Raw genomic sequence first — 14,225 nt, 5'->3', positions numbered from 1 at the left:
TATAGAAGTTATAGAAGTCACCAAAAAAGTGTCTAAAAAGTCAAAAAAAAAACTCATAGTATAGAACAAAACAAATGAGAAATCGCCTTTAAAAAAAAGAAAAAAAAAAAAGATTGAGAGCAGTTTGATGTACAAACAACCCGCACCATTGCCAGGATTCGGAAAATGACCACCCCAAGAAAAGAAAATCCTTTGGTCACATGTAACATCACTGCATTCATGGGCAGTGAGCGTTAACTTATAAATAGATTCCTCTGAAGGGTGTGATGAGCATCCTACAGGCCACGGCCACAAAGAAATCACAAATTCACAAGGCTTTGTATTCCCCCTTCTTTTTCTACCATGGCTTTGCTTTTCTTTTGCCCCTAGGCATTTTCCTGAGTGGTGTTTCAGCCATTGAATTAGCAAGTGAGCCAATATCTCCATCTCATGCATTCCAAGAAAACAAACCAATAGCCCCAACTCCATCTCAAGCTTTTCCTGCAAGTTCTGAACCTATAACACCATCTCATGATTTGCCTGAAATTTAGGCAATAACCCCAACTCAATCTCCTTCCCTCGCAAAAGATTGTGCTGGCAAGTGAGCCTATAGTCCCATCTCATGATTTGCATGCAAACAGAGTAATAGCCCCAATCCCATCTCCTGCATTTTTTCGCAAATGAACCAATAGCTTCTCATCCTTTCCTTGCAAATGAACCTTCTGCTGATGATGAGTCAGACCCCCAAGTTGATTCAGTGTCTCACATTCGCAGCTTCTACAGTTCCAGAAAGATTAACATTTAAACACACCAGCCATGTCTGAAAGCGAGCGATCATGTATCTTAGTATCCATCAGTAATAATTTTGAGAGGGAAATATACAATATAAAAAACGGTTCATTATATACAATATCTTAGTACTCAATGACATTATATCTTTCTGAATACTATAGAGACGGTTCATGTTCCAGCATCTTTCTTGCGTCAAATTAATATGCAACATCAGTGTTAGAACAGAACTTCTTATAGAAGTTATTATGTAGCGGTTATGGCTTTTATCATCTTTCTACTTTGCTTCTTTGCTATTTTTATCTTTTTGTTTTTTATTTTTCTGGGTATCTATCTGATCAATGAAGATTGTTGAGAACCTGCAACTAATAGCAGATTGGCTGGAATTAGTAATTTTATCATTTCAGCACCATTAATTTTTGAAAACAAATAACTAGTAATTTAATTAACAATTTTACCATTACAAACAGTATGAAATGTGTGGGATTAAAAAAAAATAATCTAATTTAGGTGAACTGGACATAAGGAGCTGAAAATGTTTTAATTTCCAGCATATTGTGTTTGCATTGTCATATACCTCCCTTGAGAATTTCATAGAAATAACAAAGAGTTATAATTACCTCTCACCCTTCCAAACTGAATCTTTGCTTTTTCTATCTGTCTTGTCAATGTCGGAAGACTATTTTTACTTTTGAGCTGCTGAATGGTCTGAAGAATTATCACATAAAGGAAGTTAATATAACTAGTATAAAAGGAAAACACTAACATACTCAGGCACTTAAAAAATCACTGCAGATGGTTACAACTTACACGGTTAGGAATCACTTCCTGCAACTTTGCAGGTTACCAGATGCGTAATCTTGAATATTATAATTTCCTCCTTAGTACAAGAATCAGCGCGATTTCTTTCCTTTTTTTCCCCTTAAATTGTTATGAAAAGTTAGCACCTATAGGCTATAGCCATAACTACCACAAATTACATGGTTTGCATCCCCTGTCTCTGTCCGGTTCCTTACATGCTCATCTGCGTAGCTTTACGGTCCATTTTTTCCATTGTCGTCTGTCAGTGGTGTGTCAACCATTGAATATGTTAGGCCACAACTGCAACCTCCTATAGCTAATGTTTTGCTTGTAAGCCAATAAATAGAGAGCCGCAGCTTGCATCAGTTCACATTAGAAGAGTAGCTCTGGGTGATTATATGAGCCAGCTACTTCAGTGTTTAACACGGTTGCTTCTATTCTAATGTCTCATAGATCTTTACTAGACTGGACACAAACCAAGAGGGGTAGATACACCAGGACCAAGTTCATCCCTGTTTTCCTCTAGGGAGATGAACTTTTATCGAGAAACACACTAGACCAACACTCGAGTGATCTTTCATCTTAATAGCTCTTGAAAATACCAAGTTTTATGATATAGCTGTTACCACACTGTTCACCCTCTGCATTCATTAACACACCTTGGACATGATCAAGGCCTGTTTAAGTGTTCATGTCATGCATCTTTCTCCTAATAGGAGCATAGGAGTTCCTTCTTTGTCTGAAAAGCTTCTAAGTTATCTGAATCCTACAATCATTCAGTAATGTTGACATTAGCCATACCAAAGCATAACTCCGTCCAAAATTTTAATATTAGCAATTCCATTTTGAATGACACTTTTCAACAAGAAACTCCTTTGAAGTGAACCTCAAGCAGTGCTTATGTTCTTGCGACTAGGATGCGACAATCAGACATTAATAAGTAGTACTGCAACCCCACCTTTTCGGCAACTACCTCAACTAATTTTGGTCTTCCAAGTAGCAGAAACAGTTCAAACAGAAGTGATTTAGGATTTAATCAGGCACATTTGAGCAACTTAAGTCTACTCCTTTGGTTAAATTACGACAATTGAAAAAACGAAATCTTTTGGACAATGCTCAATTAAGTAGCAACAAGGCTCCACCCTGGAGTTTTCTTTAGTCTTTCTTCTTTCATAACCTTCCTCAGTCTCAAAACTTCATTCCATTGTCCAGCCTCTGCATATATATTCGACATAGCAACATGAACACCATGATTATGAGGTTCCAGAGCAAGAATTTCTTTTACGACTCTTTTAGCAACCTTGGTATTTCCATTATTTTTGCAAGCTGCCAACAAAGCTCCTAAAATAACAATATCAGGCTTCCAAGGCATTCCTTTTACCAGTTCCTCTGCCTCTATCAACTTACCCTCTTTTCCAAGAAGATCCACCATGCACCCATAATGTTCAATCTTTGCGTCAACCCCATACACATTTTTCATCGAATAAAAGATCTCACGACCAACATCAACCAAGCCAGCATGACAACAAGCCGACAAAACCCCTAAGAAAGTGACATCGTTAGGGACGACAGCTTGCTCCTCCTTCAGCTTCTCAAAGAGACCAAGAGCATCTTCAACATGTCCATGAGCAGCCAAGCCAGAGATCATCACATTCCAAGTAACAACATTTCTCTCAGTCATTTCATCAAACAACTTCCGAGCCATAACAATCTCCCCATTCTTTGCATACATGTAAACCAACGCCGTCCCAAGAATCACTTTCACTTCAAACCCCTTCACCTTCATGAACTCATGAATCCTCTGCCCAAGCTCAAGATACCCCGCCCGAGCGCAAGCCGATAACACTGAAGCCAGCGTCGCAGCATTGGGCTCCAATCCATCCCCAATCATCTCATCAAAAAGCCCCAAAGCCTCATCATAACATTGATTCTGAACATACCCACAAACCATCGTCGTCCAAAGACTCAAACTCCTGTCCGGCATTTCATCGAACATCAGGCGCGCACGGGCAAAATCTCCGGAAACAGAGTAACCCCTGACCAAACCATTGGCCGCGTGGGAATCAAAGCTCAGCCCGAATTTCAGCACGTGTGTGTGAACCTGGGTACAGGCTGGCAGGTTCTTTAACAAACAAAACGAAGGTTTTTTCTTTTTAGATAAAGCTACTTAGAAAATTAAAACAGAAAATAATATAAAAAAGAAAAAATTGGGAAAGAGAACTCCACACAAAATGCATAATATTATTCACACATGATGAATTACATCCAAACTACACAGGATCAACTAACTAATTTTTTTCATGATTAAATGCATAATGCTATTCACATGATGAACTACAACCAAATTACAAAGAAACAAATACAAGTAACTAATTTCAATTTCTTTTATTTACATTTTTGACAATCTAATTAGTTGGCATCGGATAGCGACATAAAGGACACAAATGACTAGTCTTGAGCCACTGGATGAGGCACTCTTGATGATATACATGCTTACAAGGCATTGATGAAACTTGTTCTGCATCATCACCATAATCAAATTCAGTCAGACAAATACTGCACCTCTCTGCTAGGTGGTTATTATTTTCAAGCTTCACTTTCTCAAGAGACTCAATGGCATTCTTCGAAGCAGGAATCATCTTAATATTATTAGGATCTGCCATGGACTCTTCAATGATTAAGTCGGTGATCATGTTGCCGTAGTCATCAACTTCCAATGACAAATTCTGGATATTCAAGTCATCAACGTACAATATAGGATTCTGGATAATAATGTCCAGATACAAACTGAACAAATGAAAATCAGGTCTTTCATAGAGGAATCCGGAACGACGAGTTTGAGTTATGGCTTTCGCGTAGGATATAATATCTGGCATCATGTTATGAATCAAGGCAATTGGTATAATAGCATCAGGGAAGTGCATTTGCATGTGTGATGAACCGTTTTGAAGGAATTCTTGCGCTTGGATTAGAATTGAGGATGCAAACGAATAAATGGCTCCTAACACTGGTGGATGTGATTGTGGTTGTTGATGATGAGTCCAGCAAGTTTGATGCGTAACTTGTACCTTGAGAATGAAGTAATCTGTTATTTGATCTCTCATGAGGGTTAGATAGTGTTGCAAATCTGCCTCCTCTTCTTGTAACAATGGGGGAGATGACGCTTCCCAAAAGAAAGTAAATGGCGAAGTCATGATGATGAAATTAAGAACTGGTTTGATGCTTCGAGTTTACTAGAAATATTGGAAACTTTCTTTAATAGAAATAAGAATGAAACTGAGAATTAATCCTTGTTGCTTTCTGCTTACTTATATATACAAGGCTTCTAGTAAGATTTGGTTAACGGTAATCCTAGAGGCAGTATATTTTTTGTTGTGATTTGTAATAATTAATTAGTTATCATTTATTGATATGAAATTATACCCTTTTTTTTAATAATTAAAATATTAGTTAAATTTTAATAAAAATACTGAGTCTTAGACTTTCTGAGAAAAAATATAACAATGATTATTTATAAAAAAAATCATTTAATATTTATTTTATATATAAATTAAAATAATTGCCAATTATTTGAAATAATATTTTCTTTTTTGGAGTAGTTATAAAAAAAAATAAATTGATTTACAAAGATTTTGTGCAAACTTACTATCAAGTAGTTGAATCCTAATTTAATAATAAGATATTCTCCACATCCAAGGAATTTTGGTATCCAAGTTCATTCAAGCAATTTTAGATCACGCGCTTTTTTCGTTTTTCTTCTTTCTTCACGCTTCTTCTTCTTCTTCTCACACTCGTTTACACATGAAGCGTCTTCTTCTTCGCCTTCCTCCTCCTCCTCATTCTCGCGTTCCTTTTTCTTCACGTATTTTCTCCTTATCGTCATTTTTTTGTTGTTGTTGCTGTTGTATTTTTTTGTCTTTTCCTCCTTCTCTCCCTCGTAAAGAAGCAGTAGCATGTGAGGAAGAAGAGTTTTGAATTGTGTAGAATATAAACGAAACGTGTTATTATGGTAAAACAATTGTAATGAATGGAAAATTATCCAATATATAAATTCAAATTCGAACATCTTTCTGCATAATGATCCGAACACGTACTCATGGTGAAACAATTGTATAGTACTGAGTGAACAAAACATAATCCATTATATAAAATCAAATTCAAACAGTTTTCTTTAAAATGAACCGAACACAGTACTTATGGTGAAACAATTGTATAGTATTGAGTGAACGAAACATTGAAGCTCAGTTTCAACATGTGTACACTCACCAAAAGTTTAGGAAAGTCCAAACATAATTCAGGAGAAGGGCAAATTGCATCACAAGATTAACGAACTCCGCTCTAGGCTATTCAGTATACGAAGTCGGAGAACAAGTTTCTACCTCAATATTCAACAAGTTTGTGGTTACTTACGACTCAGTAGCAGCCTAAGTGAAATGCCAATGCCTATTATTCGAGTCAAGAGGCATATTGTGCCGTCACGCACTAAGCGTGTTAAGTTTTGAATGAGTAACCCAAGTGTCACTGAGATATATACTGGAACGATGGAGCAAGAAGGTAAAGAGGCGACACACACATCAAGAGCAACCACGACGAGCCACTGCTGGAGCCAAGAAGCAAGAGGTTTGATGAATTGGTGTTTCGTTCACAAAATATTTGCGAATTTGCATCAGAATCGGAAGATCTGACTGCCATTCTGCACCGTGCGTACGATAACATCATGGTTAAGATGGAAGAATTGAAAGCCAAAAGGAATGGGACATGTTCGTTATCTCACGAAAATGCCAACTTGGAATCCGTTAACGAGCTTCAAAGCCCTCCAAGGGTTCGAACAAGAGGACGTCCAAAAAATAGGTTAGGTTCAAAGTTGGACAAACAGATTGCAAATGCCTCAAAGAAGAAGAAAAAAAAGCTCTAAACGAGGTAAAAGTGATTTTCTTTAAACTTGTGGTGATTGATTTTAATTTTCTTGTTAATATTTTTGCTAATATGTGAGTTTATTATTTCCAGTTAAACCTCTTTGATGATGCATCAGTGGTGCATCCAAATTCCAGCCAATATCAAGGACGTGTTATGAATTATCAGTTTAGGGAACCAGCAGCAGGAGATAGTTTTTTGGGTGTATAGTTACAGAATATGGGTGTAAAGCTTAGTTTTTTGGATGTATTTCTGAATTTTCTTGTGTTTGACATTTTACATATATATATTTCAGATTATGCTATTTATGTTATAAATTATTATTTTTTTATGGTTTAGGGTTTAGGGTTTAGGGTTTTATATTTTTAGGGTTTAGGGTTTAGGGTTTAGCATTTTAGGGTTAGTGTTTAGGATTTAAGGTTTAGGGGTTTAGGATTTTAGGGTTTAGTATTTAGGGTTTAGGGTTTTAGGGTTTAGGGGTTTAGGGATAAAGCATCATGGGATAGAAGTTTGGGTGTATATTTAACTTTCCTTGGGTGTAAAATGTGATGTTATGGGTGTAAAATTTGATGCTTTGGGTGTAGTAGGTTGGGTGGTTTAGGGTTTAGGGTTTTAGGGTTTAGGGTTTAAGGGTTTAAGGGATTAGGGTTTTAGGGATAAAGCATCAGGAGATAGATGTTTGGGTGTATATTCAACTTTCTTTGGGTGTAAAATTTCAAGTTATGGGTGTATATATGGTTTGATGTTTTTCTTCATATCTTTAGTACGTGTAATTCAGACCTTTTGAATACAGCAGAGAGAGAGTTTAATTATGGAATTTTTTTTTACAATACACTGGATTATAATTAGCAAATTTTTACAGCATGTGTTCAATTTCTTACCAGACTATATAACAGCTAGATTAATCAGTGTCAATATCATTAGAATCTATCTGACAATATGGACTCAATAACAATGAGGATGGCTTGGACAGTCTTATTGCATCACTTCCCCTAATGGCTTCAGCTTTGTCTTGATTCATTTCATTGAATAGAATCCGGGAAGCATATTCTACTCTATAGTGGTCTACCTCATTCTGCAGTTTAAAAGAATTTTCTATTTAATCAACCATATTAATTTAGTAAAGTAATACAAAGTTATATAGTTTTTAAACACAATTACCTGTGTCCAATTGTCCCACTCATACTTCCCCCTTTTAACGTTTTCGGGCTGAATTATCTCAAGCCACTTCATTACATAAATAGCACAGTCATAGCTGAAAAACAAGAAATAAATTAGCAAATTACATATAGGAAAGTTTAATTTTCAGAGTGAAAGATTTATACCTTGTCTTTTGGCTTGAGATGTTAATGTATGGTGTATGAATTTCCTGATCCTTTCTCTTCAGAGGTGCCTCCAGCATATACTCTCATTCTTGAAATTACATATCCCTTAAAACACAAAACAAATCAGTAATATATGAATAAATTTAATAAAGGAATACACCCAAAGGAGCACAAACTTACACCTTATATTGAACATAAATACACCTAAATATTAAAATACAGAACACAGAACCAACTTACAATAAATTTATTTATGTTCATTCTTTCATCGGATGGACAAGTCTTGTGATATGGGTCGAGTATAACAAATTTTTTCTTTCTTGCATCAGCCACCCATAACCACCAATGGTTTGAATAGCAAACAGGTGCAAAAATCTGAAGCATGTCCACATTAAACAGTGTTTTAGTTTATTTGGCACATAAGTAAAGAATGGTAATAAGAAGTTTTAGAAACAAAAACTTACATATGGATGTGATGCTAATTTTTTAAGGTCCAAGAATGGCATAAACATTGGGTAGTCTTCCACTCTGAATGGCTTATTGGTTTTAGGCTGTAAGAATACCCCTTTTGGATGATTTTCAATGGCCATGTTTTGCAACAATTGTAAAACACCAAATGAATACAGAAAATACATCCAAATGAATACAGAAAATACACCCAAATAAATACAGAAAATACACCCAAATGAATTGAAGTACAACTTACCACAATATCAGGGGGGAGACAGTATGTTTCTTCTTGAACCCTTTTAATGTTTTACTGGTTAAGAATGAGGCACATGGCAGAGACAATCTAGAAATAAAAGCCCAAATCAATTTTACATCAATCAATATTGCAGTTACTTTTCATGATAAAATGATTAATGTAATTCTAATATTATCTCAGATTCTATATGTGTACCAGCTTTGAGAGATGCGAAGTGAATTTTTGACAAAATGTATCGATCTTGGGCATTGAGTGTGCACATGGCGTCATACTCATTAGTGGCTCCATCTGCGTATGTTTTCACACGTGTGGCCCAGATGTAGCATTTCTCTTTTATTTCAGCCGTCATTTCATTTGTCCTCGCAGGAGTTTCAAACTTTTCAAAACTTTCTTCGCCACTTTGCTTTTGAATCTGTGGAGTTTTACCTTCTGTTTTCACCCCGCTGCCTGCAATTTTTTCCACCAGCTCCCCTAACTGTTCTATTAGTTTTGGCGTTTCAGGAGTTTTCGCCCTCTCCCCCTCTTGCGTTGCTACACCCTCTTGCGTTGCTGCTTCTTCTTGGCTTGAATCAGTCAAGCCGAGGCTGAATGATGGCATTGGACCTTCTTTAGGAATGTACGATGCTGTCCGTGCCATCATCATCAGTGCAGCAGCATCTTCTGGGGCTGAATTACTGCATGATAAGATATAACGTACTATAAGAATAAGAATAGATGAATGATATTGAAAACCAAATTTTACTCTGCTGAACTTACACTTTAGATGGAGTTGGTGGAAGCGTAGGTATGCTTTCTTCAGTTTTTGCCGGTGGTTCTGGAGTGCTGCAGTGTTACAGAACAATTGTGAGGATATACACCCCAACAAGGATAATATACACCCAAACAATGAACAAATACACCCCAAGATTATTCCTTACCTTTTTATAGTTTCTTCATTAATTTTTTCACTTGAAGACTTTGCAGGGGTTGGTTTAATTTCTGGCATAAGGGTTGGTTCAATTTCTGGCACAGGGGTTGTCTGGGACAATGATAGATAAACTTGAATTGGAACTCTAAACAAGACAAAAATAAAAGGTTAACAAAGCCCATGAAAATAAAATGGCTATAAGGTTGAAATTTTTTTGAAAAACTCACATTGAAAGCGCTTCAGTTTGTGACTGGGTCTCTACCTGCACAACCATCATGTTCTCTTCAGCTGGTTTATTGGTTGACTCTTCTACTAGACTCAACCTGAAATACACCTAAAGAAAGTCAAAAATACGTGAGGAACGGATTTCTGCTAGTAAAGAATTTCACAAATAAATCCTCGTTGCAAGTATAGTTTCTAAACCAACAGAGAGTCCTTTCGCACAAAAATTTGGTTGTCACAAGTAACAAACCCCTAATAAAATTAATAACCGAAGTATTTAGACCTCGGGAGGTATGATTTATTATTGGTTATGAATTTTCTGAGAATTTTTGGAATGAGGAATGGGAAAATAAATAATTGTAAATTAAAGCAATGAAAATTAACAAGAGGTTTTATGTAATTAAAATAAAAAGCTTTGACTGAAAGAATGATTAATTGGAAGTCCTATCCTTGTTGGAGTTCTCTCAAGTGTAGTATAAAGAGGTTGTTGTTTTCACTTAGTTAACCCTTACTAAATAAAGGAAAGTCAAGTGATTGAGCTAACTCTTATTCGCAAATCCTAATCCTCTCCCTTGGGAAGGTCTAGCGTTAGTAAATAGAGGGTTAGCCAATAATTTCCAATTTAACTAATCACTTGAGCATTCCATCTTGCATACCATCTTCCCATCTGAGTACTAGGGATAATAAACATCTTCCCAAAAGCTTAAACTGATTTTGGAATTCACCAAGGATCGAACTCTTGACCTTTTGGATCTAGTGCTCTAATACCATGTCATGATACCACTCATCCCAAAAACTTCAGCTGATGAAAAAAGGTAATACTAATGATTATAATCTCTAATACTCCATAAACCTCCATTGTACACATTGTATAAATATTCCATTGGCTCCGCATACTTTCCCTTTAAGAAATTATACCATTACCCATCTCAAATAATAAATTACAAAAGAGGAAGTATAGGGAGCCAATGGAGTATCTGTACAATGTGTACAATGGCCTGTATTGTGTTCGATTCAGTAGGATATATCCCTGATACCATTAGTAGTATTTTACCTGGATGTTCATTTTTAACTCATATTAAGCCAAATAAACAGCCCATTATATACATTGTACAGATACTCATGATGGGTCACATTTTAATTGGTTATTATCTTAACCATATTTGGGTTATTTTGTAATGAGGAAGTATAGGGAGCCAATGGAGTATCTGTCCAATGTGTACAATGAAGGTTTAGGGATGTCCGATTCAGTATTAGAGGTATAACCATTAGTGTTACCTTTTCCTATCAATTTAAGCTTTTGGAATGAGTGATTTCGTAACATGGTATCAGAACTTTAGATCCAAAAGGTCAAGAGTATAAGTGATGTTCATTTTTTAACTCATAACTCATTGTACAAATATTCCATTGGCTCCCTAACGGGATTCTAAAATATATTGGATTAGTTTCAAGTTTATGAATATTCTCTGCTTCAATTCGTTTAGGAAGAAACCTTCCAACTGTGTTCCTTGCACAATTGAAATGTGTTCCATTTCCATTTTTTTGTTGTTATCTTGAAAAATCTCACGCCATGATTATGTGAGCAAAGAACATCATAGTAACTAACGATATGGGTAGTAACGTCGGTTATAGCCTCTGGCTCCAAAATTCAAAGTAGTAAAATAACCGAGGTCCAAAATTATCATGAGATTGTTTTATTTGTAGCTTTACTATCGATTTGATTGTTCTTGAAAAATATAAATTAAAAAGACTTGGAACATGATATCAATTTAGAGTATACCAAATTTATTTACCTTCAACATTCAAAAATTAAAAACTCTGCAAAAACAAGATGTGAAGTTATGAACTATAAGAATGAAAGTAACTACTAATTCATATTAAACTATTTTTATTGGTACCATTGTCATTGGTCCCAAGGAAATTGTTTTGCAAACCATATATCCAATTTACTTATCTACTCTCTTTCACTCAAGGAAATTTTGCTGATTTTCAGATACAATACAAATGATGTAACAATGTTTTGGCCCTGAATATCTTCTGTCACTTCTTTCTTGAATCAAGAAATTACATATGAAACATTCCAAGTAGCTATAAGTAGTCAAATTGCAATATCTGTAGCCAGTTGATATCAAATGCAGCAACAATCTTAAAAGAGTAACTGATCTAATTGTCAAGAACTTACATATATAAAAGTACAATGTACACAGAAATTTCTTCCAATCTAGAAAGGATATAGCGCCACAGAGCATTGAGAGTCAATGTACCAATGTTTTGCAAGCAACGCTAATGCTACAAGTTCCTCCAATCAAGACATGCCGTAACCCATACTATTGAGTTTCTGAACCAATATTTTCTCAGCTTCAGCCTGCATATCCATTCAACTTGCAAAACTAAGATATAAAATATGAACATGATTTCTTTTTTGAACCGTCATATTAATCACAATGATACAAGGAACATAACAAAACTGTGCTAAACCTCAATCATAGGGCTATTTTTGGGAATATTGCAAGCCAAAATGACATTGAGACCAGTCTTCAGAACTGCAACAAACAAACAACACAAATACCATCAATTCAACAACTAAAACAAAACAAATAAACAATTTTTTTTTTTGCTCCCATTATTATGAAAGACAATAATAATAGTTACCTAAGCGGCAAGCAAGACCAGAGCCAGTGTTATCAGAAGTCCCTCCCATTAACGAAGTTATTGATACATTATTGTTCTGAGTTAACCACAATCACATATCACAAATCCACATAAAAACACAATCTTTAGAAAACAAAAGAATTAGTAAATGTGATTTTGAAAAGAGTGAGAAGTTACAGGGCGAGTGTGAGCAGCTGCATACAAGTTCCCCAATTTGGCAGAGGTGTAACCAACCCACACATATATCTGCCATAATCCCACAAACACATCATTGACCATTAATCATTATCATTTTATCAACACAAAAAAGAAGTGAATTTGCATGAGAACCATAATTGGGGAAAAAAAAACCTGTTTTGGAAACTGTATAATCTGAAAATGGAGGCTGACATCGTTCACGATTTCGGTGAAGCACGTGATAGGCAACTGACACAATTCATATTGTGCAGAAACATTTTCCTCGTCCTTCAATTTTACCTCTTCAATCCCCTTCCTTGCTCCTTCACGAGAATCCATCATCACGTAGAAGTTGCGAGAACCGAACGGTTGGTGAACCGGTCGAGTAATAGGTTCAATGGTTCAAAGGTCTAACTGTGGGTGAACCGATTCAATTAAATATAAAAAATTATTAAAAATACGATATAAATTTTCCATAAAATTCAAAATTTCTCAATTCAACATAAAAATTGTGATTGTTGGCCAACACTGACATGTGACTGGTGATCATTAGTTACATTCATCTTCAAAACCAATTTATAACAATGATCAAAGCAATTTATCATGTCTATACCAATTTTTAGCGGGAGCTCGGTAAATGCTATACACAAAAGATCATATCAAATTGGTGATAGAATCAATCCAGAACTATCAATATCCATCATAATTGTTGTGCATAGTTTTATTCAAGAATGAAGAATGAAAAGTTATTATTTACAAGCATAACCTGGTACAGTAGAATCAAGAGTGTAGTAATTTTCCAGAATGACAAACTTAAACAGATTTTGCTTTTTCTCATCAGCTGCTAAGTTGTAATTAACATGCAAACAGTAAGCAATCCTATGCATACAAATCAAAACAAAACTGTTTGGCTTTTCCAGTTTTCCCAAATAATGCTTAACAATGATCTTAAGTTCTTAAGTATATTGTTATTTGTTGATCAAAACAATGCTTTTCCAGTTTTTCCAAACATTTAGAACAATGATCAAAACAATGACAATACTCTTACAGATACTAATTAACCTTTTTTTCAAAAAATAACTTATTTATGCGAGTGAAATCATTGAACCAAATTAAAACAACAGAGACTCAGGGAGGTTGGGGTTGGGGACGAACAAAGGCGAGAGGGCTTAGGGACGAGGACAAGGACGAACAGGGGTTAGGAACAAACAGAGACCAGAGGCAAGGACGAGGAATTTACCGTCGACGACGCGGAAGAAGCAAGCAAGGAGCCAAGGAGAGGGAGGCGGGCGAGAAGAGTGACGTTTGTGACGGTGAAAGAGAGTGAGCTCGGAGAGGGAGATGCCAGCGGCGCGATACCCTCTGGGCGACGGAGAGTAGTTCGGGGGTGGAGATATTGGGGGCTGCAGTTTACGGTGGCTGGCTAGTCATCTCCAAATTCCCATGCGTGTATGGGTGAGGCCGTGAGGATGAACGGGTTTAGGGTTACAGTTTTACTGGTTTTTTAGAATAATTACACAAATTAGTCCAAGAATTTTAAAAATATTTTAGCCTTAAAAAAAATTAATATACAGCTCAATTCTCAAAGTTTTATTCTAACAAATAAATCAATTTTTAGTTTATTTTTTAGCAGAATAATTATTCATATCAGTCTTCAAAAATTATTAAGTGGACATTTTAGTCTCCATAAAAATTAATATACAGATCAATTTCTAACGTTTTTTTTTGTCAGACATAACAGTCATACGTCCAA

General features: G+C 35.7%; 2 protein-coding genes and 1 long non-coding RNA gene across 5 annotated transcripts in view; 1 reads left to right on the top strand and 2 right to left on the bottom strand.

The window, feature by feature from the left end:
- LOC110262524 overlaps window positions 1–314 on the top strand; it is a 772-nt gene extending 458 nt beyond the window's left edge. Inside the window, exon 2 of the long non-coding RNA XR_002347170.1 lies at window positions 60–314. This is a non-coding gene — a long non-coding RNA (uncharacterized LOC110262524). The remainder of the gene's footprint in view (window positions 1–59) is intronic.
- LOC107612108 (pentatricopeptide repeat-containing protein At5g06540) lies at window positions 401–5,452 on the bottom strand. Its single transcript, XM_021111565.1, has 4 exons — window positions 5,369–5,452; window positions 4,059–4,331; window positions 1,389–3,691; window positions 401–799 (listed from the first exon to the last, which is right to left on the bottom strand). Exons 1-3 carry the CDS (start codon window positions 5,450–5,452, stop codon window positions 2,690–2,692), a joined length of 1,359 nt encoding a protein of 452 aa, XP_020967224.1. The 3' UTR covers window positions 401–799; window positions 1,389–2,689.
- LOC107635244 overlaps window positions 11,612–14,225 on the bottom strand; it is a 13,781-nt gene continuing 11,167 nt past the window's right edge. The window contains exons 1-6 of one of the 3 annotated variants that reach the window (XM_016338654.2): window positions 13,713–13,968; window positions 12,647–12,886; window positions 12,473–12,541; window positions 12,296–12,371; window positions 12,122–12,186; window positions 11,612–12,008 (exon numbers count right to left, since the gene is read on the bottom strand). In XM_016338654.2, the coding sequence (XP_016194140.1) occupies window positions 11,949–12,008; window positions 12,122–12,186; window positions 12,296–12,371; window positions 12,473–12,541; window positions 12,647–12,814 (438 nt within the window). In that variant the 5' untranslated portion in view covers window positions 12,815–12,886; window positions 13,713–13,968 and the 3' untranslated portion in view covers window positions 11,612–11,948. Of the gene's footprint in view, window positions 12,009–12,121; window positions 12,187–12,295; window positions 12,372–12,472; window positions 12,542–12,646; window positions 12,887–13,712; window positions 13,969–14,225 lie in introns of those variants that run through there. The other 2 variants (XM_016338662.2, XM_016338669.2) reach the window with 2 other exon arrangements.

Source organism: Arachis ipaensis, chromosome B01, assembly GCF_000816755.2.
Source record: "Arachis ipaensis cultivar K30076 chromosome B01, Araip1.1, whole genome shotgun sequence".
Lineage (NCBI taxonomy): Eukaryota > Viridiplantae > Streptophyta > Magnoliopsida > Fabales > Fabaceae > Arachis > Arachis ipaensis.
Note: the sequence above shows the minus strand (reverse complement) of the source record. Positions and strands in the feature narration are given on the sequence as shown.

What these genes read in the sequence shown, in the direction of transcription:
- LOC107612108 (XM_021111565.1), bottom strand. Translation starts at nt 5,452, where the DNA reads ATGACGATAAGGAGAAAATACGTGAAGAAAAAGGAACGCGAGAATGAG. An exon ending in AAGAAGAAGACGCTTCATGT is followed by an intron (nt 4,332 to 5,368) that starts GTAAACGAGTGT and finishes ATTATTATCCAG; the next exon opens with AATCCTATATTGTACGTTGA. An exon ending in CATCAATGCCTTGTAAGCAT is followed by an intron (nt 3,692 to 4,058) that starts GTATATCATCAA and finishes TGTTTGTTAAAG; the next exon opens with AACCTGCCAGCCTGTACCCA.